The 15940-nt window shown below is 40.5% G+C and overlaps 2 protein-coding genes across 8 annotated transcripts in view; one reads left to right on the forward strand and one right to left on the reverse strand.

Annotated features, from left to right (window-relative positions):
* The window catches only part of BABAM2 (BRISC and BRCA1 A complex member 2), a 434423-nt gene extending 430788 nt beyond the window's left edge, over positions 1–3635 (reverse strand). Inside the window, exon 1 of one of the 3 annotated variants that reach the window (XM_030858076.3) lies at positions 3503–3635. The gene's annotated coding sequence lies outside the window, so the exon portion shown is untranslated. Of the gene's footprint in view, positions 1–2453; positions 2873–2913; positions 3037–3502 lie in introns of those variants that run through there. The other 2 variants (XM_030858078.2, XM_030858079.3) reach the window with 2 other exon arrangements.
* RBKS (ribokinase) overlaps positions 3316–15940 on the forward strand; it is a 75683-nt gene continuing 63058 nt past the window's right edge. For 4 of the 5 annotated variants that reach the window (XM_030858072.3, XM_030858073.3, XM_070046865.1 and 1 more), the window contains exon 1: positions 3316–3510. In XM_030858072.3, the coding sequence (XP_030713932.2) occupies positions 3416–3510 (95 nt within the window). In that variant the 5' untranslated portion in view covers positions 3316–3415. The remainder of the gene's footprint in view (positions 3511–15940) is intronic. The other variant, XM_060309517.2, reaches the window with a different exon arrangement.

The raw sequence follows: 15940 nt of genomic DNA on the forward strand, positions 1-15940 counted from the left end.
CGGAGCATGGGCTCTAGAGTGCAGGCTCTGTAGTTGTGGTGCACGGGCTTAGTTGCTCCGCAGCATGTGGGATCTTCCTGGACCAGGGCTTGAACCCATGTCCCCTGCATTGGCAGGAGGATTCTTAACCACTGCGCCATTAGGGAATTCACCTGCAAAACTATCTTGAATCCCTAGTGTTTAACAAAAGTACCTGGCACACACTAAGCACCCAATAAACATCTTTTAATAACTATGTGAATAAGGAGACAAAAGCTAGAGAAATGTTTAGGTATGAAGAGAAGACATTATGCCCTCAAAAAATCTGGTAGAAGATAGCATATCTGAGATGTGGCAAAAATCTACTTAACAATTAAATCGTGAAAGCACACACCTATCCAGATATTAAGCAACACAAACTAACATGGATCTAAAAGTTTTTGACTTTAAGGCACTAAGAAGTTCTTAGACTTGAAAATACAAAAGTAAAAGCAATAAATCATCTCTAAATTACTTGGAAACCCACGGGGCTGGAGGAGGGAGTACCTGAATTCCTCTTAATAGATTTCTAAATGAAAGCCTCCACTTTCAGAGGTGAATAAGTCAATTTAAATGATCATTTTCTTCCTCGATCTGAAAGGATAATCCCACATCAAAAGCAAATTAATTTCCTGCAAGTTACAATTACAGGTAAATGATGTTCTCGTTCTAGTTTTCATATATTATGCCATATGAGGCTTTACAGCTCCCTGCTAAACGTTGAAAACTAGTACCTGTTTTAATCACTTCAGAGTAGTAATAAAGGGCAGAACTGCAGTGATCTTTCAAAAAATAATAACACTGTGACCCTACATAGTGATGACACCCAGAAGTACCTCTGAAGCAGAAAAAGCTTTATACTTTAGTACTCAAATCATCCTTTCTGCAAATATAAAACAACCTCCTCTTCCGACCACTTAACAGATGATCTTCCTCCACCATTCCAATATTTCATCACAAAATAAGAATAAACATCTAATGCACTGTATTCAGTCATTAAAATCATGTACATTTTCATAACACTTTATCACTTATAAAGAGCTTCCATATACATTAGTGCAGTGGACCTTCACAACTCTGGACGGTAAGGCATATATTAGAATTCCCATTTTACAGATGATATGGATAACTTTTATAATTTGTCTTTTAATAGTATACTAGACCATATTATCACTTTGAAGTCTATTTTTTTCCTATTCTGCAACATTTCCACTTTTATTTCTACCCACTGATGTCACAGTTCTTGAAAGGATGCTTATCTAGATCATATGCAAAACAGAAATACTCATCTTGGAAAAAGCAAAAGGACCTTACCTACATTACAAAATTATTCTTCCATGTATTTCCCCACAATACCTATTATTATTTGACCTCTCATTTCTATGAAAAAGGGAAACAGAACCGACACATTCTGAAAATCTACTGAGTATCAAGCACTATATTATACATCTCTATCTGTAATTTCATTTACTTCCCAATAACTACCTTGTTCTCTGATTAGTATTATTGTTCCCATTTCACAGATAAGAAAACTAACGCTCGGCAAGACTAAGTAACTTGTTCAAAGTCACAAACCTAGCAAGCAGAGGATCGGAATTCAAATTCAGATCTCTCTCAAAGTCCACTATACTCATCTTCTTCTCTAATAAACATAACTTCAATCACCAAAGAGAAAAGCATCAAAGTGAATTTATGTTTCTTTTAACACATACATCTAGTAAAATGAACAAAAAGTCATGAATTTAAACTAATGGTTGCTTGACAACTAGAAAAAATTAGACTACTCTTGGCCTACTGCTGAAGCTGGCCTGAGTGATTCACTAGGCAAATGCTAAAGGGAACAAACCTGCTCCAGAAACCAAACTATACTTCAGGTGACAACACCCCATCCAATTCAGCAACTCTCATGACCTTAGAATGACACCTGAAGGAATGAATTTGTCTTTGTTTCCAGAACAGCCATAATACTATCTTTTGACAGTGCAAGATTTCATGCAGCATTAAAATGTTTCAACCGTAGCTGTTGTGACTTCTCTGAGGAAAAAAAAAAAAAACCTGACTCCAAAATCAGAGGTCACCGAACAGCCAAAAATGATGGCTGTTTGGCATTTGAGCCAGGGACACGGATGAGAGATCACCCCCCAGTAGTAGCTTTTACACATCAAAGCACAATAATAGATCCCAGATAGTCAAAATTTTACGGTGGCCAGCCTCCCTTGAATGCCAGTTGTGCATTTTCTACTTCCTGATTTTGACGTATAACATACACAAGGAAAATGCAAAAATACAATTTTTACAGGGGTCTGCTGCCTCAAGACAGGGTCACATGAGGTCCTCTGATGGGTAGTCTGGGGAATACAAAGACGTCTAAAGCATCGCCTAGTTTCTTGCAATTAAGATGGGATGACAAACACGGAAACATGTGCCCAGCTTACGTCATGGAACGGAAAGGGGTGGCGTCCTGCTGCGTCACGTCGACGTCATACAGCGCACGAGGGAAGTTACACTGGGGAAGCAATTTCTCCAAGGGGCAACATTCAAGAAAAACAAGTCGGCTCGAACCCAAAGAATGACCACCCCGCTCTAAAAGGGAACAACTAAAAGGGGACGCTCTTCCTTCCCCCAAATTGTATGATTCCCTCATCAGGCGGGAAGGAGGGAGTCTCAGCTTATTCAGGGACCAGGGGGCGGGCTAAGTGTGGAGAGAGCAGCCTCTGGCCTTGGGGGCTCGTTCTTGAGGGGACCAGCGTCATGGGGATGAGCAGGGCATCTTTGGAACAGGGGCCTTCTCTATAGGAAGAGAAGGCGAGCCCTGGGCATATTTAAACCACGGTCCTCAGCGCCACCTGTGCGACTCGGGATCCAACCTCCCCGCACCAGCCCCAGTCCAGGTACCTGGAACTTAGTCCGATCGGTAACCGGCGACTACGTGGGGGTACAGGTTACCCGAGCGCGCCCCCGACCGACGCACCAACCTGCGCGCGCACCGCGGGCCAGATGCGTGCGCGTCCCCGGACGTCCCGCCCCGCCCCGTCCCCTCTGCGGCCCAGGAGCCGGGCGGCGTGCGCGTCCCCGGCCGCACCAGGCCGGGCGCTCGGAAGGGCGTCCCTGTAGTGCCTGAAAGTTCCTTCCTCCGCGCCTGCCTCGTGTGCGGCGAGCTGCGCGGAGCGTGGAACGATTAGGAGGGCTGTGTAACGAGATGCTGTGCAGGGAGACAATTCCTGGGAGAACTGGGGGCAGTAGGTGGGCGGGGTTATTTCGGGCATCCAGGTGGGCGACCCTCGTGGGCGTCCGGAAGGCCCGCGGCGTTAGGGAGCTTGGGAGCTGGGTCTCTGGTTACGGTGTCGGGCAAAGGTTAAAGGGCAGCCTCCAGGTGGGAGAGCGCCGACTTAGCGCAATGGCCGCGTCTGGGGAGCCCGGGAGGCAGTGGCAGGAGGAGGTGGCGGCGGCGGCGGTGGTGGTGGTGGGCTCCTGCATGACCGACCTGGTCAGGTTAGTCCGGGGCCCTCACGCAGAGTCTGCGGCTGGAGCGAAGGGCGGACTGCGCTCTCTCTTCTCACTGCTTTGGCACTGGGGCTTTGGGGATGTTGACTTGTGGTGTGAGCTCCAGGTTTCCGCAGCCCGCAGCGTGCCTCGATAGGGTAGAAGAAGCAGGGTTTGAGTTTGTAAACATAACTGTCAGATGAGGGAACGTATAGGCCGGGCTGTAGGGAAAGCTCTAGTGTAACTAGCAGCGCCTCCAAAGACCTGCTGCTGTTTCCTTGACCAGACTGCTGAACTCTCCTCTGGCTAGCCGAGTGACTTTGGCCACGTCATTTTACCCCCGAGAATGTGCCCGCCTCACAGCGTTGTTTGAAGGCTGAATGAACTAAAGTGTTTTGAGCTATAATATTATCCAGATTGGGTATTATCCGTGTGAACGTGTATAAAATGAGTGGAGCAGAGGTCAAAATTTTAGGCGGTCATCTTTCACCGTATTGATTGTTGGCTTTCCCGCATTTCATCTTTACCGCATATTTTTCACTATTAGAGTAACCATAGGTTACCTATGGCAAACCAAGTGTGAGTCAAAATAAAAACCCGTAAGCACAATATTTACAACCATTAAAAAAAAATGTGATCAAATAAACAAAATATGCTAGATGAAAATAGTTGAGTTAGGTCAGTGAGATTGGATGAAGAGATCTTCCCAATTTATCTTTTTTTTAATGAAAATGGCTTTTTTGATTGTAAAAGCAATGTTTATTTATTATAAAGAAAAAAAACATCCCAAGAAATCCTGCCATTCAGGTTGCTTCAGTTTAATTTTTTGGTGAGTGGCATTTTAGATATAATGCTATTTTTATATTATAAAAATAAAAGATGATCATACTACAGTAAGACTTTATCTGTCCTGCAACCTTGCTTTTCCAAAGGATAGCCGAGAACCTGGAAATATTAAATAAAAAGGCCTTGGGACAATCAGAATAAGTCACCAAATCCCTGCACTAAACCACCTGTGTTTTACTTAGAAAATAGTTTTAGGGCCTTCACATAACCAACTTAATCTTACATTGCTTAAAATATTTATAAACTAGGTTAGCACATTTCCAGACCGAGATTAGAAAGGTGGAAATTAGAAAGGGGGAGAGACTGCAAGGGGCAGGTATAGTAATCACCAAAAACTTGTAAGTGAGGAGAGTGTATCAACAAACAACAAAAGAGTTTTAAATGCCAAGAGCCTGGGGGAATTCCCTGGCGGTCCGGTGTTTAGGACTCTGCCCTTCCACTGATGTGGGCCCAGGTTCAGTCCCTGATCAGGGAACTAAGATCCCACAGGTGTGCAAGTGTGGCAAAAAAAAACAAAACACCAAGAGCCTTTTTTTTCCCGCAAATATTTGAGCTACATTGTGCCAAGATAGATGTGCTTCCTTTAGTGACAGAACATAAAGTCCAATCTAGTTCTGGACATTTGGTGAAGAGGCCTACACATCCTTCTCTAGAGCTAGAGTCAGCAAACCTTTCTTCAAAGAGCCAGATAGTAATTATTTTAGGCTTTCTGGGCCACATTTGGTCTCGGTCACATATTCTTTTTTATTTTATTTTTTTAACAGGTACAGAATGTGAAAACTATGCCTTACAAAATCAGCCTGCAGGCCATAGTTTGCTGACTGCTGTCTAGAGCATCACTGTCTGACAGCTCACTATAGTAATTGATGTTACTAGCGATGACTCTTTTCAAGAAAAGGGAATATGGTTATCGTTAAATTTTATTTACAAATGGGGCACGTATTTTATTTTAGAAATAGTTCCGTCAAATATACTTAAAATTTAGTTACATAAAGGAATAAACCTTCAGATATCTAAAATAATTCATTCCTTAGAAAATCCATCTAGTTAAAATTTTACCATAATTCTATACGTGAAGTACAGAAGAGAAGGAAAGCTAAATAATTTTCCCATGCACCCTACCTGAATAAGAATGCCAGGGTTAGAATTCAGAGCCACCTTCTTGTTAAACTAAGTCAGAGCTTTCTGTGAAGCTTGACCATCACACATTAACAATAATTATAGTACTTTCTAAGATGAATACTCTTCAAACTTTGGGGAGGGCAGGGTCTCAAATGCCCATGTTAGCATCTGTCAGGATTTAAAAGCTTATTTCACAGCTAGAGGAATTTAGAGATTATTTATAATCTCTAAATCTCTTCAGTTTATAGATGAGTAAAGTGAGGTCCAGAGAAGAAACTCTTACATTGTGGATAACCTTTCTTTTTTTTTTAATAAATTTATTTTATTTATTTATTTTTGGCTGCATTGGGTCTTTGTCGCTGTGCAGGCTTTCTCTAGTTGGGGTGAGCAGGGGCTACTCTTTGTAGCGGTGCGCGGGCTTTTCATTGCAGTGGCTTCTCTTGTTGTGGAGCACGGGCTCTAGGCGTGTGGGCTTCATTAGTTGTGGCTCGCGGGCTCTAGAGCGCAGGCTCAGTAGTTGTGGCTCACAGGCTTAGTTGCTCCGTGGCATGTGGGATCTTCCCGGACCAGGGCTCAAACCTGTGTCCCCTGCATTGGCAGGTGGATTCTTAACCACTGCACCACCAGGGAAGTCCCTGGATAACCTTTCTAATTTCTCTTCTCTTGCCATTTTCTTTCCTTTATAAGATATCCAGGTTTCTATTCTTCACATGAGTCACTATTAAAACTTTCATTCCCCTATAGATTCTCTCCCACGACTTTGCTAACAAACTTTTCATGATTTCTTTTCTGATTACTTCTGCCTCTGAAGATCTTTACAAAATACCTGAGTATAGGATTTTTATTTAAAAGCCTGCTTCTATGATAAACTTGGGTCCAACTTCACTGGTTATGGTACATATCATGATTGTATTATTTTTCTATTGTTTCTGTAACAAATTACCACAAACTTAATGGCTTAAACAATACAAATTTAATACTTATAATTCTGCAAGTCAGAAGTCTGACACAAGTCTCACTGGGCTAAAATCAAGTTGTAGGACTGCGTTCCTTTCTGGAGGCTCTAAGGGAAATCTTTTTCTTGCCTTTTCTAGCTTCTAGAGGCTGCTCACATTCTAGCTCATGGCCTCTTCCTCCATGTTCAAAGCCAGCAATGGCATAACTCTGACACTCACTCTTCTGCCTCCCTCTTCTACATTTTAAGAACCCTTGTGATTTCATTGCGCCCAAATGGATAATTCAGGATAATCTCGTTATTTTAAGGTAGCTTATTAGCAGCCTTTATTCCCCCCTTGCCATGTAACATTACATATTCACAAGTTCCGGGGATTAGGATGTGGACATCTTTGAGGCAGGGTTGGTCTGGGGGTGGGGCATAATTCTGCATACCACAGTGATTAAAGTCAAAAAATCTTATAATACTTAGAGCTTGGAGAATCATTGAAGCCTAGCAGTCCATCCTCCACATTTTACAGATGAGGTAATTAAGAGAGGTTAAATGACTCACCCCAAATCATACAGCCAGTTAGTGGGAACCCAGGTTTCTCATTCTTTTTTTTTTTGTCCTTCGGTATGCAGGCCTCTCACTGTTGTGGCCTCTCCCGTTGCGGAGCACAGGCTCCGGACGTGCAAGCTCAGCGGCCATGGCTCACAGGCCCAGCCGCTCCACGGCATGTGGGATCCTCCCGGACCAGGGCACGAACCCGTGTCCCCTGCATTGGCAGGCGGACTCTCAACCACTGCGCCACCAGGGAAGCCCCTCAACCTTTATCTTTCCATTGTATCGTTGTACCTCTAACTCTGGCTCATATTTATTGCCCTTTTCATGTACAGTTCATTTAAGGGCGTATAGTCTGTGCATTCATTAAGTGTTTACTTTGTAAAATGGCAAGGAATAACAACTTTATAATGTTCAAGGAGTAACAACTTTATAATGTTCAGATCTAAAGATAGTATCATCATTACTGTTCCTTACTTCCTATCTAAGTTTAACCATAACCAGCCTGGACACCCATGCCTATACTGTAAAATCACTTCAGAAATAAAACTACTTCAATAACTTAGCCCTCTTGGATGGCATCCAAGTCCAACTCACTTTATATATTACATTACTGTGTGCCAGACACTGCTAATTCAATCAATGAGCAACTTTTTTCATTTCTAATTTCAGTCCACTATGAATAGTAAGCTCTATGTACTAATAACTTTTAAAAATCATTAGCTCATCCAACATGACAAACAATGAACATTATTTAATACCCACCTGTATTTATCATTATTCTCTTCCTCCTTGAACAGTCATCTCTGAAGTTCCACATTGCAGAGATAAGAGAAATCAAGTCTGTTCTTGTGGAAAATTAAGTCAAAGTTCCTCCAAAGACAGATTCCCATGAGAACCTAACAACAGATGAAACTTTTTAGACGTTAGGCTCATAGACCTTGGTTAATCATGCTTTCACTAATCTTTATTTCTTATGACATGTGTCACCCATTTTTTAAATTATTCAGCAAATATTTATTGATTTTATACCATGTGCCTCTGGACTTCCCAAGGTGCAGAGGATACAGCAATGAAAAACACAGCAAAAAATCCTTGCCTCATGGAGCTTACATTCTAGTGGAAGAGACAGTATCAGTTAGAAATAAGTAAAATACATTCTCTGTTAGATAAATGCTGAGGAGGAGAATAAAGCATGAAAGAGGGATGAAAGTAGTAATTTTAGATCATTGGCCACAGAAAGCCTCACTGAGAAGGTGATTTGAGTAAAGACCTAAAGGAAGAAAGGAAGCAAGCCATACAGAGAACCAGAAGAAGAGCATATGCAAAGGCCCTGAGGCAGGAGCAGACCTCTTATTATCAATGAACTACAAGGAGTCCAGTGTAGCTGAAGAAGAAAATAAGGGAGAGGGGAGGGCAATTGATGGTTAAAGGACATTGGGTCCTACCCTGGATGAAATGAAAGGCCAGTGGAGGGTTTGAGCAGACAAGGGACATAATATGATCCGCAAGGGCACAAACAGGGAGACCAGGTCAGAGTTAATTACAATAATCCAGGCAAGAAATGACGGTAGCTTGAAAACAGTGCAAGTGGGGAGAAGTGGGCATCTTCTGATTATATTTTGAGGGTAGAGCTGACAGGATTTGCTGAGGAGTACGAGATAGGTCAAGGATTACCCCAAGTTCTATGCCCTCTGCAAGTGGAAGGGGAAGTTGATGTGTGCTGAGATATAGAAGATTGTGACAGAGCAAGTTGCGTAAGGAGAGGGCAGTATCAGGAGCTCAGGCTGGACATGTGAGATTTGAGATGCCTGTTAGACATCCAGCTGAAGGGGTCAAGAAGACAGTTAAATATATGAGTTTGGAGTTCAGAGGAGAGATCTAGCTGGAGATATGAATTTGAGAGTCATCAGTGTATAGATGGTATTTAAAGCCATGAGACAGGATGAGATCACTGAGGTCTGCGCTCCGAGGGCACTCCAACATTGAGAGGATCCATTTTACATAATTTATCTCTTGTCTTCCATCTCTCTGTACCCCTAAAACTTGTTTTGAGACAAGCTTAATACAAACCCATGTTTACATTTCCATGGCAATAGACTATGATGTCAACTAAAACCCTGTGTTATCCTTTTACATGCTCCAATTAAAAGTGATGGCTGGAGAGGTAAGGCTCATGTTCAACCAAGCATCTAAATTTAATCCTTGGCAAGTCAGGAAATGATTGCTTAATTCTCAAAAGATTTTAATTGGAAGGTGGCATAAGTGAATTTAGAAGCTTTTAGATCCAAAGTGGATGAAATGTTGGACCTAGATTACTTTAAAAAAAAAAAAAAGGCCAAAATTTTATACTGTACCTAGAAAAGGTTACATGTGTTTGACATATTACGGTACCCTCTAACCTGCCTTCCACCAGAAGCTTCTTGTCAAATTTAGAACAGAAAAATCTCTTTGCAGTCACTTTTTCAGGAAAGTAAAAGCCAGAGGAATGTTGGTCCAAGAAGTATCGTGCGTTCCCAATAGTAGAGGAATATAATATCATCCTTCAGTATTCTTTCTGCTCCTTAAATTGGTCTTCAAAGTTGCTTATCAGTTACCAATCAATCTTTAAATTAATGTTTCATTAAACATGTTTCTGTCAACTGAATTCCCTAAATTCAAATGAAATCATTCATGGGAAGTTTGCTAATTTTGGTCCCTTCAAAGAAAATATATGTTAAAAGGTAAATTACGTATGACAAAGAAAGAGCACCTATCGTTTGGTATTACTAAGCAGTCCCTTTTGCAATCCATTACTTGGCCAGCTCTTCGTACCCTAGTATCTGCATTCTAGGCAGAGCAAGGTGAAGTGGGCTTTTGTGATGATTGTCCCACATACCTTTATGCCATCCTGTTGCTCCAGTATTTTGATTACTTGTACGTAATACTGAAATACTGAGAGCGTGCTAAGTGCTAGGGATACTGCAATTAGTATAACATGGTCATTGCTCTTGAGGAATTTATAGTCCAAAGAAGGCAGACACAAAGATAGATCATTGTAGTATGGTGTGCTAAGTACCTGCAGGTTCTGTGGAAGAACAGGGGAAAGTTCCTGGATAAGATGCCTCCTGAGCCAAGTCTTGAAAAATAAGCAGGTGCTAATCCAGGGGAAAAAAAAGAAGAAGAATTAGATAGACCTAGAGGGCATTATGCTAAGTGGAATAAGTTAGACAAATACCGTTTGAGATCACTTATATGTGGGATCTTAAAAAAAATGTATTTAATTTAAAAACTAAGCTCATAGATACAAAGAACAGATGGGTGGTTGCCAGAGGTAGGGGTGGGGGTGAGTGAAACGGGTAGGGGCTCGAAAGGAACAAACTCCCAGTTATAAAATAAATAGGTCACAGGGATGTAATGTACAACAGCATGACTATAGTTAATAATACAGTATTGCTAAGAGAGTAGATTTTTAAAGTTTTCATTTAAAACAATTGAGAGAAAGTTGATTGTCAAAGAAAGTAGCATAGAATGATTTAAAGACCATGGCAGTGGAATCTTAAGTCCAGAATTAAGATTTAGGCTCATCTACCTAACAGCTATGTACATTTTGATAAGCCATTACTTTTTTGAGTTCTCACTTCCTTCCTAAGACAGAAATGATGATAATGCCTGTCCTGACCCATCTTACAAATGTATTGTGAAGCTCAAATACAATATAATCAGTTCTTGATTATTCGTGATGATGGGAATGTGAAAGAAGCATGAGCACTAAAAACCAAACATAGTAGGTAATTTAACATTTTTAATAACTGATTCCAGAATACATTATTTTTGTGTGCTGATTTAGCCTTCTGATCATATTTTGCTTACAATAGAATTAATTCCATGTATATTTCTTTTACCTACACCAGCGGATGGCAGGAAGAACTAGCCTAGAGATAATTACAATGTGGTGACAGGAGTCATTTTGAAATTTAAAATTTACTATAATTAATTGGCAAAATAGAAAATAAAATCTTGGTGTATAGTTATTTGACACAGTCATACTTTGCTTGTCTTCTTCAATGAATTAAAACATTTTTCATCAGGAACTTTGATAAATGTCTCAGCAATTCTTTCTGCTCCTTTTTTTCTGCATCCTGATTGTCCCACATACCTTTATGCCATCCTGTAGTTGTCCAGTCCCCACTCGCTAATCCCCCATACACATACATATATGTATTTCTCCTGCCCTCTCCTCTTGCACCTTGTAGTTCCAAAATTAGCTCATTCAGCACCTCCCTATCCAAGCTTTTATTCTTTCTCCAGGACTTTTCTCAGCTGGGAGTAAGGAGGTGTGTGTGTGTGTGTATATATATATATATATATATATATATATATATAAAATTATTCAAAAAGATTAGTTGACATTAGATGGTGTTTTAGTTTTTATATTTTTAATACTTTGACCTGTATGCCTCTGGTACCTTCTGTACTCAGTCCTCTATCCCACATTGGAAGACTGAAGAAAGACGTGAGCCTGTTTTGTCCCTGTTATTCTGACCACATTTGTTTAATAACCATTCTACTTGGGCTACAGTCATACATAGCACTTTTGCCCTGCTCTCACCTCATTGTATGATTTTTTTTTTTAATGCGGAGCCATATGCTTTTTTGCTTTTTTTTTTTTTCGTTGTGCTGGGTCTTAGTTGCAGCAGGCAGGCTCCTTAGTTGCGGCAGGTGGGCACCTTAGTTGCAGCTCGCCAGCTCCTTAGTTGTGGCATGTGAACCCTTAGTTATGGCATGCATGTGGGATCTAGTTCCCTGACCAGGGATAGAACCTGGGCCCCCTACATTGGGAGCACGCAGTCTTAACCACTGTGCCACCAAGGAAGTCCCTGTATGATTTATTATGTATGTGGGATTCTGTCATCCCAACTAAGTGTCTTTTAAGGTGTAGAACATTCATTCAAAAATATTTACTTCTGACCACATTAGAATAACTAGTGTAAGACTTACCTTCCCACCATAAACAACTAGAAAATGGGACAAAATATATGAAGCAACTGTTTCTGATATTGAACAACAGTAGTGTTATCCAGAAGAGAAAGGAAACAAACAAGGTAAGTCCTGGAGGCACATTACTTACCATCGCACAGAGAGGAGGAACTCAAGGGAAGCATGGCAGCATCAGTGAGTTGAGAAAACTGAGTTCATAACTTAGGAAGACTACGGTGGCTAGGATTTATGGGAACATATACTGGAAGAGAAGGAGCTAATCAGGGGAAGGTCCAGAAATCTGCAAAGGAGTCCCCTTGAGTCTGTTGCTAAATGCTAAATGGACATACATAGAAACTCCACAAAGCTGGGCAACTACTGGAGAGCTCTAAGCTGAACATGTCCCAGAAATTGTACAGGAATGGGAGGTGTTGAGTTCTGTCCAGCCAGAGACATTGTTGAACCCCTGGAGCATTCAGTGGAGATCCAAGAAGGATCACAATTTAGTTAGAAGGGGTAAACTTGCTCTAAAGTAAAGGTACTCTAAACTCACTGTAACAACTCCAAAAACATTCCTCAAAGGATCAAACAGATCCACAAATTAACTGCCTGAAAAAGTTCAACCCTTTGGAAAAATACAATAGAATTAAGACACCCGATGTAACATTTGCAATGTTTCGCATTAAATCAAAAGTCATTAGACATGCAAAGAATCAAGAAAATGTTATCCATAACTGAGGGAAAAAAAAGTCAAAGCCAACACAGAAATGACAGGGATGATGGAATTCACAGAAAGGAATTTTAGAAGAGCCCTTGTAAATATGCTCAGTGATTTAAAGAACTTGAACATAATGAGAAAAGTGGAAGACGCATAAAAGAACCAAACAGAGATTTACGACATGAAAGGTGCAGTATTTGAAATGAAAAATTCATTTGATGGGCTTATCAGCAGAGTAGACATTAGAGAAGAAAGGATCACTGTACTTGAAGACAGTGAATAGAGATTATCTAAATTGAAGCGTAGAGGAAAAGCATGACTGAGCAAAATGCACAGAGCCTCTGTGATATGAGACAAGCAGTCTATCGTGTGTAAATGGAATCTAAGAAGAAAAAAAGAGTGGGAGAGGCACAAAAACTATTTGAAGAAACAATGGCTGAATTTTTTTCAAATGTTATGAAAAATATAAACACATAGATCTAAGAATTTCAATGAACCCCAAGTAGGATAAACATAATGTAAACCATAGCAAAGCACACTGTAATCAAATTCCTGCAAGCCAATTAGAAACTCTTAAAAGCAACCAGAGGGAAAAATACACATTACATAAGGGGAGAAAAGATTGACTGCAGACTTCTTCTTAGAAACAATGCAATCCAGAAAAAAATGAAATCTTTAAAGTACTGGAAAAATAAACTGTCAACATAAAATTCTGTATCCTTCAAATATGTTGGGGAAATAAAGACAGGAAAACAATAGCCAAGAGAATTTATTACTAGAAACTTGCACTACAATAAATAAACCCTAGATCAGTCACTTATAAAAAATAGAAAAAAAGAGGTGGGGTTAATAACACATCAATAGTGAGGAAGAAATGGAATACAATTAATCCAAAAGAAGCTAGGGCAAGAGGAAGGAAAGAAGTGAGTGTTGTAACGTTGAGCAATGATATTGCTATGAAGAAAATTGTTGGGATGCGATGCTCCGTGAATGTTTTCACATTTGTGCATGATCATGACTTTCTGAGAAAGACGGTTGGCACTTGGATTAAAGAATGTTTGAACAGCAAACAAACTGTACAAGTCAGAGATCTCTGGAGGGATTTAGAGACTTTTTCCTTGGATACATTTATTTACATTCTAGGGACTGTAAACCTGAAGACCTCCCCCTCCTTTCCCCTAAGCGGATTTGTTTACATTACAGAGCAAAAGTCAGCAGGTCATATTCTTCTCCCCTCCCTCCCTCCCTCTCTCTGCCCCACCCCACCCGAGAGGCGAGGAAGAGCAGCAGCTGTGTCAGCTGTCCTACATCAACTCCCAAAATTCATGATTTAAAGGTTTCTCTCATCATGTCACCCCACAGGGGATTGGGACATGGAGAACTAACACAATTAAGAGTAATCAAAAGGCTGGATCTGATCCAAAATCCTAGTGTTATTTGTCAGAATGAATGAATGAATACTTTACAAAAATTCAATTAGGAAGGGGGTATCTCACCTGTAAGGTGGTCTGGGAAGGCCTCTCCAAGGAGGTAACATTTGAACAGAGATGTGAATGAAAAGCCATGTAAGACTGCAACGTGGGAGAAAAGCATAACATGCTTGGCTTTACTGGCTCTCCCAATGCCTAGCACACTTTCTCACACATAAGCAAAATTTAAATAAATAAGGGTCAAGTATATGACACTCTGAAAGGCTGGCCACTTCTGACTAGAGTATTGTTTATCTATTCTATAAATTCAAGAGTAGCTGCATCTTCAGACAAAATGACTTTTTAGCCACAGCCTTGTTAGCTAGACAAAGATATGAGTTAGAAATCAAAATCAGTTAAGAACCAGCTAAAGCATAATTCAAGTTTCATTTCCTTAAATAAATCATACGTGTATATATGCAAATTTAGGGTTAGGCACCGCAAAATGAAGTTTTAGCTGCAAGGCTAAGTTCTTTTTACAGAGGTAGAAATAGGTATCACTAGCTTGGTTTGGGAATTACCCCATGCTTGTAAATGTGACATACACAAATGCTGGGAAGAATAGATATGGTTGAAAAATACAGGCAGTAGGAATAATAAATGAGCATAATGAGTGTTAACTGGGTGATCACTAATGGTACAATCCCCTGTTAACAGGGGGGTACAGTGTCAGAAGCTTACAGCCAGAAGAGGAAAGGATGGAATTCAAAAGCCAAAAAGCAGCATATTCCTTGACTTTTGGCTGGAGCCAGTATCAGTGTAACCTCTTTGGTCAAAACGCTGCTTATCCCTGTTTCACCAGGTCATTCCTTCCTTTGATATGAATCGTCTCTGAGAATCTGTAACAGGCACATCATTGTCAAGAAGTTAAAAGCAATTGATAAGTTGTTCTGGTAACACCTGTCAGTGAAATAACTCAGAGTACAAAACCCAGGCATTTAAGGAGTTGACAAGTATTATTAAACCTGTTTTGCAAGAGAAGAAGCTGGTTCAAAGAGGGAAAAGCTGTCAAAGGTAATGCAGTCTGTAAGTGGCTCAGGCCTCCTTCCTCATACAACCAGACTCTAACTGCATGACCTCTCATGGCCCAGAAGACTGGGAGGCCACCTGAACATTTATCGGTGCTTCCTTCTGTCCAGCTTTAAAATATCATGACATTTTAAAGTTACGAATTTGTTTTAAATTCAAATATATTTCTTATGACTGGTTTTCTCCTTCATTCAGAAATTTACACTATTTAAAAATTTTAAATGGTAGCAACAGTATATTTCTACCAGTACTGCTTCCCTTTTTTTTTTTTTCCTTTGAGCACTTAATTGGTCTGTCTTTGACACCCTACTAAGAGCTCATGTTTGAATTGGGAAGACTTATGATGATGCTTTCATACAGCGGATGGTGCTTTGTGCAGGTCCTTTCCTCAACCTGACCTTAATTTCATGATTTTAATAAAGAAAAAAAGATAGAAAAACCTAATTCAAAGTAAATTAGGATCTATAATTCAGAAATGCTTCTGCCCGTTTGTAACTAATGTTCCAGTTGCTCTCCACTTCACTTTCCACTCTTTAGTTCATTCACTTTTAAAAAATAATAAATCAGCAATAAACTGTCTTTCAACAGAAAGCAGGGCAATAAGACAAAGGCTTGAGTGCACATCCTCTGTGCTGGACTGTAATCCAGGGAGCGAGAGTGAGGGCCAGGGAAAGTGAAGCCGGGAAGCAGAAGAGCTTATACCAAGATACTTGATGTGTTTAACAGGTTGCTCTGTCCTGCAGAACAGCCAGAAACAGAAACAGAAATCCTGGAGTGGGGAGAGGATGGCCCTGGGCA

The sequence above is a fragment of the Globicephala melas genome, chromosome 12 (genome assembly GCF_963455315.2).
Source record: "Globicephala melas chromosome 12, mGloMel1.2, whole genome shotgun sequence".
NCBI classification, from domain to species: domain Eukaryota; kingdom Metazoa; phylum Chordata; class Mammalia; order Artiodactyla; family Delphinidae; genus Globicephala; species Globicephala melas.